Below are 15,191 nucleotides of genomic sequence, written 5' to 3' on the forward strand. Positions count from 1 at the left end.
GATACAACATACACGGGTATCTCTAAACGGATATAATAAATGCACATTCTCAAATGTCTGTAAATTGTCTATGTAAATATATTAGCTTCTTTTGGCTATGTCTTTAACAGCAGTTTATATATATATATATATATATATATATATATATATATATAAAAGTTTCTGCCTTGCACCTAAATAGTACGTAACGACTGTCTTTCTATTGCAGTAACACTGTCAAGTTAAAACTACAGTTAGAGATATGCTAAAAATATTACTTGGAAAACAACATAGTTTGTTTGTAGCATTATAAACCACGAAAATCCATACTTTTTCATTTTAAGCACCATACCACATAGTTGTTCTTTAGTCTTCTTTGTACAGGAGTGAAACCCTAGAATCAATCATCAAATAACTCACTTGGAAACACATAAGTGAAATGTCTGGGTATGATAACGGGGAACAGAAGAAGCATCCTTGTCTATTTGGACTCCAGTGGGCTGCTGGGTGAACTCTGTGCGATCCCATTTTGCAGAGTTGGTGCTTGCGTGTTGACAAAAAGTAGATTCTTCAGGATGCTTACGTAGAAAGGACCGTAAACCTTTTTGTTGAAGTTGACGAGGTTGACAAAACTGACCCCCAGTCCCATGAGCTCCTGCTGGATCAGACCCAAGCCTGGCGGTACGGGAGGGGGTGTCCTGTGAGAGTTGGTAGAGGCAAGGACCACCCTGAAGTACTGATGTACCCTTCCCTCTGTGGGACAGAATAGGCACATTCAAATGATACAGGCTTTCAAGGCAATATGAGTTTAGTACAAGTTAAGTTCAATCAATGGCATTTGTGGAATAATGGTGATTACCACACAATTGAACAACATAATTTCCACTTTCATTTTCATTTTCATGAAAAAAATGAATTAAATAAAAAGCAAAAATCTGTCACATAGAGGCACTTACAATGGAAGTCAATGGGGCCAATTTATAAACATTAAAATATCCCTGTTTCAGCAGTATGGCTACAAAACGTGAACAATATGCATGTTACCATGATTTTTAGTGTGAAATAAATGCATGCTAACTGTTATATGCGATTTTACAACTTATATAAATTATCTTTACAGCTTTAACAAAATAATCTATGTAAATGCTTTTGTAAAACTACAAGCTTCACATTTCCGCTTTTAAATCCCTTCAACATTGGCCCCGTTCACTTCCACTGTAAGTGCCTCACCGTAACCATGATTTATGATTTTTTTTTAAATATTGGAAACAAGGGAGGAGTCATAATTATTTGAGGAAAATAATATCACACAACAAAAAAGTTATTCAGCATTTTGTCTTATTTTCCAGTACAAATGTCTAAACTTTCCTAAATCAAGATACTTCAAAATTAAGTGACTATGCATGAAACAAGAAAAAAATATCTGCCAGTGGGAGAAGAAAAACTTAATTCAAAGGAAAACAAGAAAATTCTCACCCAACTTGCAGATTTTCTTGTTTTAAGCAAAAACCACAACAAATCAAAACAAGACCAAAAGTCATTACACTTCTCAAGTAAATGTATATTGATTTTATGAATGTTTAGATATTTGTACTATTGATTTTGAGTAAGAAAGTAATTTTTTTGCAGTGCCGCAAATGCTATAGCTTGAACCCAAACATTGCGTTTTCCTTACCAACAAGAGTGCGTATTGGGTTGTTTTCCTGGGTGATGTCACAGATCTGGCCCTTTAGAGTTGCCTGCAGTTCAGTCGAGAGGACTGGGAAGTTTCTTTCAGCCAAAGACTTGCTGACCTCACAGCAGATCTGAGCGCTGACGTTACCAAGAGCTTCATTAAGGTTGAAGTCTCTGTAAGCCAAATGGATAGAAAACAAAGGAGAAAGAAAAGATCTTTTAGATTGACACCTTCATTACATTTATGTAGAAGTATGTGTGCAGTAATGCGTGCGTGTGTTGGCCTGAGCAGAGTTTTGGGGAAGGACACAGATCTGACGTACGCTCTATGCATGCCCTCCAGCAGCACTGCTGTCATCTTCTTAAGGCGCTCGACAAGAGCGGGCAGGCCTGACACGGCTCCTCCTATTGAGCTGTAGACTATCAGCAGAACAGACGCAACGTTTTGATACAGCTGAAGAGAGCGCTGCATCTCCTGCAACCTCGATTCGTCCGTAATTATAGTCTGCAAGTGCAAAATACAGACTGTTAGATCTTAAAAAAGCTCTTAAAAAGATGCATTATGAATTTGATATCAAAGCTCAATACGATAACTGCGTGTTTGTGCTCCAACCTCAGGCAGAGGGCCCTTGCTCTCGTCCCAGGTGAGAAGACTTATGTAGGCAGTATTTAGCACCAGTGTGGGCCCTGGTAAGGGTTTGCAGCTCTGCCCAGAATTGCTGCTCTTCTCTGTCGATGACATGACTTGAGTGGCCTCCTCTATTGAGGATCTGATCCACTCGGTTGTGTGGTCCAAAGCATCTGGGGGAATTACAATGATGTCCAGGGTTAAGAGCCCAGATGTGCAAAAAACAATCCATTTAAATGAAAATTCTGTCATCATTTATTCCTCGTTCCAAACCTGTGTGACTTTGTGGAACACCAAAAGAAGACATTTAGAAAATTATGTCGTTTTGGACCCCATTGACTTATTGTACACGGTAAAAAAAATGACTGTAATATTAACTGTATTAAAAAAGCAAGTAAAAATGGCTAACAGTAAGTTCAGTAATAGAGTAAGTATACGGAGAAAAACTAATAGATCTAACCTTACATGTCATTTTACAGTAAAATCCTGCAAAATGTACCATTTTTGGAAGTAAAAAGATCAAATCAACTTATAGTTTACAGTGAAAACCGTAAACTGGCATTTCCACAATTCCCTGTGACACTTCACATTTGATGGTGTTTTTAATTTGAATAATTATGCTCCTGCTTAATTATGAGTTATAAATTAAGATTTTATGTTCCATCTTATGTTGTTAAATGAATGTTTATTGCATTATTTTACGTGTTTGATCTTTGATCCATTGTGGCTTTTCTCTTTACCACCAGTTTTATTATAGTGGGTGTCAGTATATGTTAAAAGTACAAAACAGATTTGAGTAGGAGCATGGCCTTGCTAATTCAGCAGAAAAGAAGGCTATTGGATATACCGGTATAAAGTGATTTTTTTTGTTTGTTTGTTCTGTAAATATGTTTACATTTTTACTGTACCTTTACAGAATAATTTTGGCAACCACAGCTTCCAGTTTTATTCTGTTTACAGCGTATGGACAAAAACATATTCGTAACATCTCACACAGGTTTGGAATGACATGAGGGTAAGTAAACGATGACAGAATTGTCTTTTTTTTTTTTTTTTTTTAGTGAACTATCCATTCAAATAATTTTCATCTCGGGTTAGTTTGTGGACTTACTGGGAGTTCTTTCCAGAATGCTCTGAAACTTGGCTCTCTCATACTCTACCGACTGCCTCTGAAGCTCTGGCCTTAGGCTCTGGATGGTAAAATTCACCATGTCCATTTTCATCAGGTCCAGCACCCGGAAGATCTCCCTTTTACAACACAAGTTGCCATTTAAAACTTAATTATTTTACCTCCGGCGAATGTTTGCATCAAATATGACTGTTAGTGAAGAGAACGCCATTACTGATGTGTGTCCCAGTCCCACATCACCCTCAGTTCCTGGGTCTCATTCACTAATAATTGCGTGGATCATTTACATTTGTATGCACTGGACAACTTATCACGAAAATTCACAGCAAGTTCTTATGCGCACAAATTTGTTCTTAACCTCGTTCTAATGTTAGTACATTTGGAATATTCTAAATTAGCATCTGAATGCCTGAGATGAGTCGGGCTTTAAATTAAGGGCTTTCCGCACAACCTTTCCTTTACAGCTTTTTGTCACTCTCAGCTATAATGCACCTTTATATCTGTGGTTAAATATCCATTTTAACAATAACACCACCTTTAGTATGTGATTTTTGCACATGCATGGTTTAAATGGGTGACTCATGAATTGTTTATAAAAATGTACGTACACCAATTTCATGCACAAATTTGTGGATGCATGGTTAGTGAATAGGACCCATTATTTGTCATGTTATTATACCAACCAATAGGCTCTAAAGGGAAATTTGCCTAGTTCTGCAAATGCATACAAAAAGACCGCTCGAACATACTTGAACAGTTTCACAACGTCGCTTGAATTCTCCTTAAGCTTCTTGATTTCATCGTCTCGGACCGGCGCGCAGAACTTGCCCATAGTATTGATGATGTAAGACACAAGGCCCTGGATATCAACTACATTGTTGGCAGCCTGTTGGCGGATCAGGTCCATGTCTAGAACCTCCATAATCTGAGTACGCAGGCGGTTGGCCCCGGGGTTAAGGAAGGACAGTAGGGTCTTTGATGATAGGAAAAAATAAGTGATCAATGAATCGTTTACCATCAGACTGTTTTTCATCACTGTATCAGAGTAAAGGTGTAACCTACTTCTCTGATCTCTTCCAGTAGTTTGATGGCGTGACCATACTCAGGGGGGTCATTGTTCAGCTCAGATTCAAGACAGTCCCAGAAGGCCTTGTGCACCATATCCTTAACTCTCTTCTCCAGGCTTGGAATCAATTGTTTTATATTTATTATGCATTTTATTTATTAATTATATTAATTTTAAATCATTAAAAAAATGCTAAACAATGCTGCATAAATATATTAACTAAATCTTTTAATTGTATATTTCTTGTGTACGTTTTCTTGATCATCACCCTTAATTCCCATCTATACCAAACATCAAGTGGGTCTCAGATCTGGAAATTATGAATTAGTTTAGTACCTGTTTTGAGGTAGATCTGGAGGCTCTAGGTGGAAGTTTCGGTTGACTACGATCTCATGAGCCAGGCTCAGATTAGAAAGGTCCCGGGCCGAGGACATGACCTCGTCAAGCGTTACTGTTTTTGGTGGGCTGCCTGAAGACACAGTGGGAATACAGGTTAAAAGACCATTTATTATATATACACTATAAACAACAAAAAATATATATTTAGATGTTAATATTGTTGACTGAAACTAAGAAATACAATTGTTTTTGGTCATTGAAATCAAGCTAAAACAAAATACAAATATCAGAAAAACTTTTCATTGCAGTTAGTTGGCAAGAGTTTAAGTACTAAATTGTCAAATCAAATTGAAATATAAAAAAAGAATGAAAAAACAAAAACATGCAACAAAATGATTTGAAAGAAATTTAACTAAAAATTCTAATAAAAACTGAAAATATAAAAATAAAAGCATAAATACTATAGGCTGTTAGTTATAAATACTAAAATAACACTAGATCTTTATCAAACAGTACATTCCTACATAATGAATGTTAAGCTCCTTCTGCGATAAATCTAGTGTCAAATAAATCTACACAAATAAGCATATGATTGATTTGCTTATGCATTTTCATTTTAGTGGGACACCTACAGGAAGGAGAGTTGTGTTTGCTGGACGAATCGCTGGTGAAGCTCTGGCGGGAAAAGTCCACATCGCTAGACGAGGTCAGACTGTCGCACCTTCCCGATGACTCTGTGTCGCTGTTCTGCTCCTCACTGGCCACCGTTGATGTGGAAGTGGGACGTTCGTCATTCAGTGGCATTGTGAGTGGCTGCTGCAAATGCATTAATAAGGTATGATGTAACATACACAATGCACGGAGTCTTGTTGTGGCTAAAATGAAGGGTGTTTTTGGGAAGAGCTTGAAGCTGATGCTTTAAATGGGAAGGTTAGAGCTGGCACACTTTCAGTGCTGGAAAATTCCACAAGAACATAAAGCTTCGTTGACATAACAAAGAAAAGTGAATTGCAAAGGGTAGAGAAAATAAATGGGCAACAAAAGGGCTCAGTGATATTCATGTGGGTATTCATCCACAAAGGGACATTGTATTTTAAATGTGATTCAGACGTTGAACAGTGCCGTCTCTTGGGTAACAGATAACGCCTGATAGCAGCGTGATCTTTAAAAGCAAACCGATCTTGTTACACTCCTTTGCCTTTATAGGCTCCACTACACACCTGTTTCCTGATGTAACCGAGTAACTGCTAGTCTTTTAAGCTTATTCAACTCTAGTAAATGTTGAGTCAGCATCAGGAAAAAAATTAAATAAACAATGCCCTTCATTAATTAATAAAATGCATTCGTATAAGCTAGTGACTAATCCTACCTATTATGCATGATGCTCTGACAAAACTGATTGTTTAACTATTGTTTATACAAGTTTACCTATTACTCATTTGGATTAATGCTGTTACAACAGAAGTTGTCTCAGACTCAGAGTGGTACTGTAAAACAACAAAAATGATCTGCACATTTTGAGAATGTTAGTTTAAGTCGCAATTGCAAGTTATAAAGTCGTAATTGTGTGTTATAAAGTCAAAATTGTGAGACATAAACTCGCAATTTATATTAAAAGTTTTACAGGAAGTTTTTTTTCCACAGAATTGGACTTTATAACTTGCAATTGCAAACTTATCTCTCACAATTCTGAGAAAAGAATTCAGAATTGCGAGAAAAAAAGTCAGAATTGCGAGATGTAAACCCGCAAATGTGAGAAAAAAAAAAGGTCAAAATTGTGAGATAAAAAGTCTCAATTATCTTTTAAATTGTTTTATTCCGTGAAGGAAGCATTTCATTGTATGGGGAAAAAATGCACCAAAGTCTAATTTTGTGTTTCACTGAAGTAAAAAGTCATACTGGTTGAAAAAGCTGAAATAAAATCAAAATTAGATGAAAAACGTAGACGAAACTTAAACGAAAATGCAGAATGTTGCCTTGACAGCTAAAGTTTGTTTAAAACTAAAATTACTATACAACTAAAAGTGAAATAAATACAAATTAAATCCAAATAGAAAATTTTAAATAAATCATGACAAAAGCACAGAAAAAAATTACTAAAATTAATATGAAAACTGGAAATATGAAAATAATAGATAATTCAAAATGAATCAAAAATAAATTATACTGCTCACTGAATTAAAAAAAAAAATGCTTTAAAATGCTTTTGTCCCTTTAATAATAGTTACTATAATTTGCTGAAATGCTTTATTTAGTTTTATTATAATGTTAAAACCATAATGTCGACTTCACCATGCAAAATAGGGTACTTGTATGAACTGGATATGTGTGTGCCTCAATTTGCTCCTGATTGGTCTCAAGTAAGTTTATAACAATCAACACAGTAACAAACACCAATACTTAAACCAGTGTTTGGAGCCTGGTTCCAATAGAAAGCCCAATGACATAACATGTTCAAACCCTTCCATTCTTGTTACTCGCAAAAGAGAGCATCTGTTTTAAGCATAGGGGAAAAACACTGCGACCCGTTCAGTAGTTCGCATGGTTAAAACCGAAAGCCATGCACAATTGCACATATGTACATCCTCAGCCAGGTTTAAATTGGGAGGCACCAAGGACAGCACCACTGGCATCGGTCACGGCTCGTGCAGATTTGGACCCTAAAAAAGGAGGTGCAGTAAACAGCGCGAGACACGCAGTACACACTGTGCTCAGCTGCGATGCACACGTGACCTAATCTTCAGCACACAAACAAGGGCAAAACACGAGCAGACTGTCAAAGCAGACGAGCAGCCGAACTGGACTTTCCAGATCACGCAAAACCCCAGTTCGTTTAAAGATGGGCAACGTGGATTTAATAAACAGTAACTTTATGGGTTGTATGTGAAATAAATATTTATAAATAAGACGACGTCAGCGCGTCTGGTCATTTAATAAAAGCGAACTACGCAGCAACGTACGTGTTCCACTTGTGGTAATTTTCCAATAATGCTTGATTATAAACGCATATTAATCCATTTTAGTTAATTATGTAAACATAACCGTTGTCCAGCTCTTTGAATTTACCAAGAAATATCACTTATATAAACTCTAGACAGATAAACCTAACTGTTATATGTAACAATTACCTGAGTCAAGTCCCCGATAGTGGAGACTTGGCAAACAACAGTGGACAACCGAGCTTTTCTCGATTTGTAGATGAAATATATCGATACTCCTTCTCTGTGGGACTTTAAAGGGCTCTTTAAAATGACTTGACTTGTACTGTTTTGTGAAACAGGGATAATCTATTATTATGCAGCTATAGGGTTTTCGACGTTTTGTCTTCGATAAAAAGATTAAAGCTAATTTGAGAAATTCACATACAACCGGTAGAAAGTGAAACTAAATAAACGAATAAGAACGAAAAAGTTGTGCTTTTATTGAAAAGTTGTTTTTTCAATAAAACAAACAAAGAATCTCGACAATGTCGGATGTAACTAGACTGATGCGCACCCCCTAGTAACATATTGGTACAGCCCAGCTTGCATGAGCTTTTTTGTTTACGGATGTGACGTCAAGTACATTAAATGCTTTTGTAGTCAAAGCGAACTCCTGTAGAAAGTATCAAAACATGAAACCATAGTCATTTATTGTCGACGAATGCCCGCGGCAGTTTTATCCGAACGCTTTGTTTCTGTTCTGATTCTGTCGACAACATTAAGCGAGTTCGATCTTTCGTTTGATCCCTCCCACCGAGCATTACGATGATTTGTTATCATTCAAAAGACTCAAAAAATCATTACGATGATGTTATTATTCAAAAGACTAAATCACTTCCTGAACCTGATTCTCAGATTTCAGAAATCATCACGAGTATTAAATTATCATGCCAAATTCCGTTGAGGTTTTTATTAATGCTTTATGCTTCAAAAACCGTGTTTACCTGAGCGTTGAGAGCAAGTTGTACTCAAACAGAACCATGGTAACGTTAACTAAACAAAGCAAGGCAAGTTTATTTATATAGCACATTTCATACACAATGGTAATTCAAAGTGCTTTACATAGAAGAAATTAAAAAAATCAAAACAAATAAGAATAATTAAAACAGTTGAGAATAAAATAAAGTACAGTAAAAATAGTCGTACGTTCGCACAGTGCTCATTCAGTAAATGCATAGCTAAACAGATGTGTTTTGAGTCTGGATTTGAATGTAACTACTGTAGGAGCACATCTGATCTCCTCTGGAAGCTGGTTCCAGCTGCGGCTGGCATAATAGCTAAAAGCAGACTCTCCATGCTTAGAGTGAACCCTTGGTATTTCTAGCTGATGTGATCCTAATGATCTGAGTGATCTGTTAGGTTTATATTCAGTGAGCACATCTGCAATATATTGAGGTCCTAGCCCATTAAATGATTTATATACCAGTAATAATACTTTAAAATCAATCCCAAATGTAACTGGGAGCCAGTGTAAAGACCTGAGGACTGGTGTGATATGTTCATATTTTCTGGTTCTGCTAAGAATCCTGGCAGCAGCGTTCTGTATGAACTGCAACTGTCTTATGGTCTTTTTAGGAAGGCCAGAAAGGAGTCCATTACAATAATCCACCCTGCTGCTGATAAAAGCATGCACAAGTTTCTCTAAGTCTTGACTGGAAACAAAGCATCTAATTCTTGCAATATTTTTCAGATGATAGTATGCTGATTTAGTTATTGCTTTGACATGCCTACTGAAACTAAGGTCTGACTCTAGAGACACACCAAGATTCCTGACTTGATTTTTAGTTGTTAGACCCCTAGCGTCAAGGTATGCATTCACCTTGAGAACTTCATCTTTGTTTCCAAACGCAATGACTTCAGTTTTGTTTTTGTTTAACTGAAGAAAGTTTTGGCACATCCAACTATTTACTTCATCAATGTATTGGCACAGGGAATCAATGGGGCTGTAGTCGTTAGGCGATAGGGCTAAGTAGAGCTTTGTGTCGTCTGCATAGCTGTGGTAAGCAATTTGGTGCTTTCTCATTATTTGGCTCATTGGGAGCATACATGTTGAACAGGAGTGGCGCAAGAATTGAGCCTTGAGGGACTCCGCAAGTCATGGATGTCCACTCAGACTTATGGTCTCCTTTACTCACATAATAACCTCTCCCTCCTAAGTATGACCTGAACCATTTTAGGAATATCCCAGAAAGCCCCACCCAGTTTTCCAGCCTGTCAAGAAGTATGTCGTGATCAACAGTGTCAAATGCAGCACTGAGGTCGAGTAGTACCAGTACTGATAATTTGCCTGTATCAGTATTTAAGCGAATATTGTTTATTATCTTTATGAGCGCTGTCTCTGTGCTGTGATGCGATCGGAAACCAGATTGAAAATTGTCAAAGTATCCATTCAAGCTTAAGAATTTGTTCACCTGATTGAAGACAACTTTTTCAATGATCTTGCCTATGCAAGGAAGATTTGAGATCGGTCTATAGTTGCTTAAGATGGTCTTATCCAGATTACTCTTTTTCAGGAGGGGCTTGACAACTGCCGTTTTCAGGGAGTTTGGAAAACTCCCAGAGAGAAGTGAGGCATTTACCACTTCTAGGAGATCTGCTTCTAATCAGACAAGAGTGCTCTCAGACAAGAGTGCAGGAGGGCCGAGCGCAGGTGGAAAAGGGATGGGCTTCAAGTGTCCTACCAAATTTTGAAATCTTGCTTAACAGTCTATATCAACACTCTGTTAGTGAGGAAAAATCCAAATATTTCTCAAACCTGATTGCAAAAAAATGCCAATAGGCCAAAAGTTCTGTTCAAAACCATACATTCGGTTCTTAATCCTGTGGGTTGTTCAGTTCCTGATGTGAATCTTGAGATGTGCACACAATTTTCTGAATGTTTTGTTCAGAAAATACAGGATATTAGATTATGCCTCTCTCCTCTTTACATAGATCATTCTGAACTGGTCCTTACATCCAGTCGTTTTACAAACTTTCAACCAGTGTCTTCATCTCAATTACTTAACATTATCTCTCAGATGAAATTCACATTCTGTCAATCAGATGTATTGCCTGGACGTCTGTTCAGAGAAGTTTTAGACACAATTTGCCCCATCCTCTTAGCTATAATAAATAGCTCTTTAATAAACGGGGTTTTCCCAGAAAGTTTTAAACATGCTATCGTACAGCCCCTATTGAAAGGACATCACCTCGACCACACCGTGCAGAACAACTACCGGCCGATCTCTAAACTACCTTTTATTTCAAAGATCTTGGAAAAAGCTGCACTGTTACAGTTTACCTCTTATCTGAATACTTTTAATATTTTAGACCCATTTCAATCTGGTTTTAGAGCGCTGTATAGCACTGAGTCAGCACTGCTGAAGGTTACAAACGACATTCTATTGTCTATCGATTCTGGCTCTTCCGTTATCCTGATACTTTTAGATCTGAGTGCTGCATTTGACACCATTGATCATAATATTTTACTGAGACGACTGGAGTATATTATTGGATTAGAGGGCCTTGCTCTACAGTGGTTTGCCTCATATTTGCAGGGGAGGACCTTCTCTGTAAGGAGGAACAGGTCATTTTCCTCTCCATAGTCAATTATGTCATTGACCAGCTCCCTGTACCCTGTCTCGTCCCCACCCTTAATAAGGCCCAAGATGGTTGGGTCATCTGCATATTTGATGACGAGTGAGCTGTCCTGAGTGGAGACGCAGTCATATGTGTACAGTGTATAGAGCTTTGGGCTGAGGCAACAGCCTTGGGGGGTGCCTGTGCTAATTGTAATATTACCTGAAGTTAACCCTCCCATCTTTACCACCTACGGTCTGTTCAAAAGAAAGTCCAAAATCCAATTACAAATAGAGGCCGGCAGTCCGAGGTCTGTTAACTTCACAATGAGTTTTGCAGGGCGGATGGTGTTAAAGGCGGAGCTATAGTCTAGGAATAGCATCCTGACATATGTTTTATTATAGTCCAGATGTTGAAGTATGTGGTGTAAAACAAAGGCCACTGCATCGTCCACTGATCTATTCGGGCGATAGGCAAACTGTACTGGATCTAAAGTGTCTGGGATGTAGGAATTTATATGAGTTAATATCAGCTTTTCAAGGCACTTCATGGCAACTGGTGTTAGGGCCACAGGCCTGAAGTCATTCAGGGTGGCAGTGTCAGGTTTCTTCGGAACTGGTATCACAATGCTGGACTTGAACAAATGTGGAACTACCTCTTGTAACAGGGACTGGTTAAAAATGTCTGTGTACACACCTGCTAGTTGCTCAGCACAGGCCTTCAGGACTCTGGGTGACACTCCGTCAGGTCCCACAGCCTTGCGGGGGTTGACCAGCTTCAGAGCCTTTAGCACCTGTGTGTGTGTCACCTGTAAAGCGGTGTCCTCAGCGTTATGGGGGAGTTTGGAAGGTGTGTCTGAGTTCATCCTGTCGTGATGTGATTCATGCGCTAATTTCATCTCGATTGGACTACTGCAATTCTCTGGACATTGGCCTACCTCAAACTACACTGTCTCGGTTACAAATGGTTCAAAATTCAGCAGCCAGATTGTTGACAGGAACTAAGAAAAGGGATCACATCTCCCCTGTTCTTGCCTCCTTGCATTGGCTACCAATAAAATTTAGAGTCGATTTTAAGATCCTTATTTTTGCATACAAGGCCCTACATAGTTCGGCACCAGATTATATTTGTGATCTTATTAGGCCATATACAGCCTCTAGGTCACTAAGATCTTGTGATCAGTCACTTTTATCTGTCCCACGCTCTCGGTGTAAATCAAAAGGTGACCGAGCTTTCTCTGTAGTTGCCCCAAAGCTCTGGAACAATTTACCTTTAACTATTAGGACCTCTCCATCTCTGGTTGCTTTTAATTCCAGCTTAAAGACCCATTTTTACTCTCTCGCATTTGAGTAATATTGTGTATGTATTTTAAATAACTTGGTGTTCTACGTTATGCATGTGCTGTTTGTATATATACTGAATGGTTTGATACTTCATTTTATTCTTTTTTTCTATTTTTATTTTTATTATACTGTAAAGCACTTTGGATCAACTACGGTTGTGTTAAATTTGTGCTATATAAATAAACCTTGACTTGACTTGACTAAGCTGTTTAACACACTTTTGAAAAAAGATGTTGGAAGTGCGTCAAGGGCGCAGGTTGATGTTTTAAGGTGCTGTACGGTTTCTTCCAAAATTTTGCCTTCAATTTCTTCGAAAACAGACATAGTAACTACTTTCTCCGGTTGTGGTCTGATCTGTCTGACCCCAGAGCAACTCAAGGATGTGCTGATCAACTTTCTGATATTATTGATTTTCTCAGAGAAGAAAGAAGCAAACTCACTGCACTTGCTGTCTGAGAGCATTTCACTGGGAATCTGGCTTGGGGGTTTAGTCAGTCTCTCTACAGTAGCAAAAAGAGTGCGTGTGTTGTTTAAGTTACTGTTTATAATATTCGAGAAGAAAGTCTGTCTGGATTTGCCTAGTTACACATTGAAAGCATGGATGCTGTCTTTGTGGATGTTATAATGGACTACAAGTTTTGTCTTCCGGCACATGCGCTCTGCTCTTCTGCATTGTCTTTTCATATTTTGCACAGCTGTTGAGTTTCTCCAAGGTGCTTTTTGTCTACCACTCTTCCTGACTTTCACAGGAGCAATATCATCAATTACTTTTAACTTTTGAGTTAAAAGAATCAAGGAGAAAATCACCAGAGTCAGCAGATATGCTTGGTTTTAAAGATATAGCCTTCATAAATAGCACACTAGTGTTCTCATTTAAGCATCTCTTCTTGACAGACACAGATCTAGCTTCAATGGCAGGAGAGATCAATGTATCAAAGAAAATACAGAAATGATCAGACAGTGCTACATCCTTAATAACAATCGATGAGATGTTTAGACCCTTACTGATAAGTAAATCTAGAGTGTGTCCACGATTGTGTGTGGGACCATGTACATGCGGAGTTAGATCAAACGTTTTTAAAACAGTTTTGATTACTTTTGCCATATTGTTTTCTGCATTATCTATGTGAATGTTAAAATCTCCAGCAATGGCAAAACAGTCAAACTCTGAGGAAATTGTTGATAGCAGTTCTGTAAAGTCCTCAGCAAAGGCTGGAGAGTATTTTGGAGGCCTGTAAATAATGATAAGTAAAATACGTGGAGCACCTTTTAACACGATATACCCAGATATTCGAAAGACGGGTAATTCCCAAATGATATTTGCTTACATTCATAGACGTCTTTAAAAAGAGCAGCTAAACCCCCGCCTCTCTTACCCGCTCTGCAGACACTCAAAGAAGTAAAGTTAGGAGGGGATGTTTCACTGAGGACTGTTCCACTGCAGCTGTCTTCTAGCCAAGTTTCATTTAGAAACATAAAGTCCAGGTTGTATGTGGTTATTAAGTCATTGACTAGAAGTGATTTATTTTTAAGTGAGCGGATGTTTAAAAGTGCTAACTTAACAGTCTTACTTTTTGTCCCCACAGCAATCTTAGTTTGGCGTGTAATAGGCACCAGATTAGATGGGTTTGCTGTACGGCTTTTGAAATCCTTAGATTTTCTATCATGTAATCGAACAGCAATAGAGAAAGATTCAGGCACACTGGGTTACAGCTTGTTATGTAAACATTTAAGAAAGTTACTGTTATCATAGCGGGGACCCGACACATATCACTGAGAGCTGGTATCAGTTGTTTTAGGTTCACCTCGAGCCGATGGAGGAGGGTGTGAGCCCTGGCGCTGTGGCAGAGGCCGAAGAGCTCTCACAGGAGGAGGGGCTGGGCCCGCAGGCTTTGGTGGTTGTGGGGCCTGCCGTTTTTTGGTTGACATCTGGGGGCTTGCAGCAAAAGAGTGGGATAGTTTGGTTCCAGCATACACCAGTTTTTCCATTTTCTCTGAGAAACACAGAAGTGGAGATGCTGGAGAGAGGGATAACGTGTCTGGGGAGAGGGGCTGTTGCTCTGGTGTTATCGGAGGCTGTAATATGCTGTCCTGGTTTCCCTCGCTGTTTTCTAGAAAGTCGTCCTTGGGAGCTGAATCTTGGAGCAGTTCTAATATAATATGTCTGTCTGTGGTGAGCTCTGTGGGCAGGGCTCTGCTGAGATTGTGTCCGTGAGCAGAAGTTATTGTGGCTGCATGGTGGCTCCTTGTCCTTGTGTGATATGTCAACCCCATGTCCATTCAGGTGCTGAAGTAAAGTCCTGTGGTCATTCATACTGTGTCCAGGTGTGTGTGTGTGCCATTCAGGTTGAGTGGATTTGCACACACTGCAGAAGGATGATTGAGGGAGAAGTAGATATGGTCCTTTAGCACTCTTGAACCAAGTTTGTTTGGGTGGAGCCCATCCTGTTGAAACAGTTGCCTCTGACTCCAGAAAAGATTGAAGTTGTCAATG

At 38.6% G+C, this 15,191-nt stretch overlaps 1 protein-coding gene across 1 annotated transcript; it reads right to left on the minus strand.

The window, feature by feature from the left end:
- Positions 1–411: 411 nt before the first annotated feature.
- tcp11l2 (t-complex 11, testis-specific-like 2) lies at positions 412–8,093 on the minus strand. Its single transcript, XM_056235765.1, has 10 exons — positions 7,944–8,093; positions 5,448–5,631; positions 4,813–4,945; positions 4,473–4,593; positions 4,160–4,383; positions 3,393–3,529; positions 2,267–2,454; positions 1,977–2,158; positions 1,655–1,827; positions 412–732 (listed from the first exon to the last, which is right to left on the minus strand). Exons 2-10 carry the CDS (start codon positions 5,617–5,619, stop codon positions 461–463), a joined length of 1,602 nt encoding a protein of 533 aa, XP_056091740.1. The 5' UTR covers positions 5,620–5,631; positions 7,944–8,093; the 3' UTR covers positions 412–460.
- Positions 8,094–15,191: the final 7,098 nt, after the last annotated feature.

The sequence above is a fragment of the Rhinichthys klamathensis genome, unplaced genomic scaffold, assembly GCF_029890125.1.
Source record: "Rhinichthys klamathensis goyatoka isolate OS25496 unplaced genomic scaffold, OSU_Roscu_1.1 h1tg000430l_1, whole genome shotgun sequence".
Taxonomy (NCBI): Eukaryota; Metazoa; Chordata; class Actinopteri; order Cypriniformes; family Leuciscidae; genus Rhinichthys; species Rhinichthys klamathensis.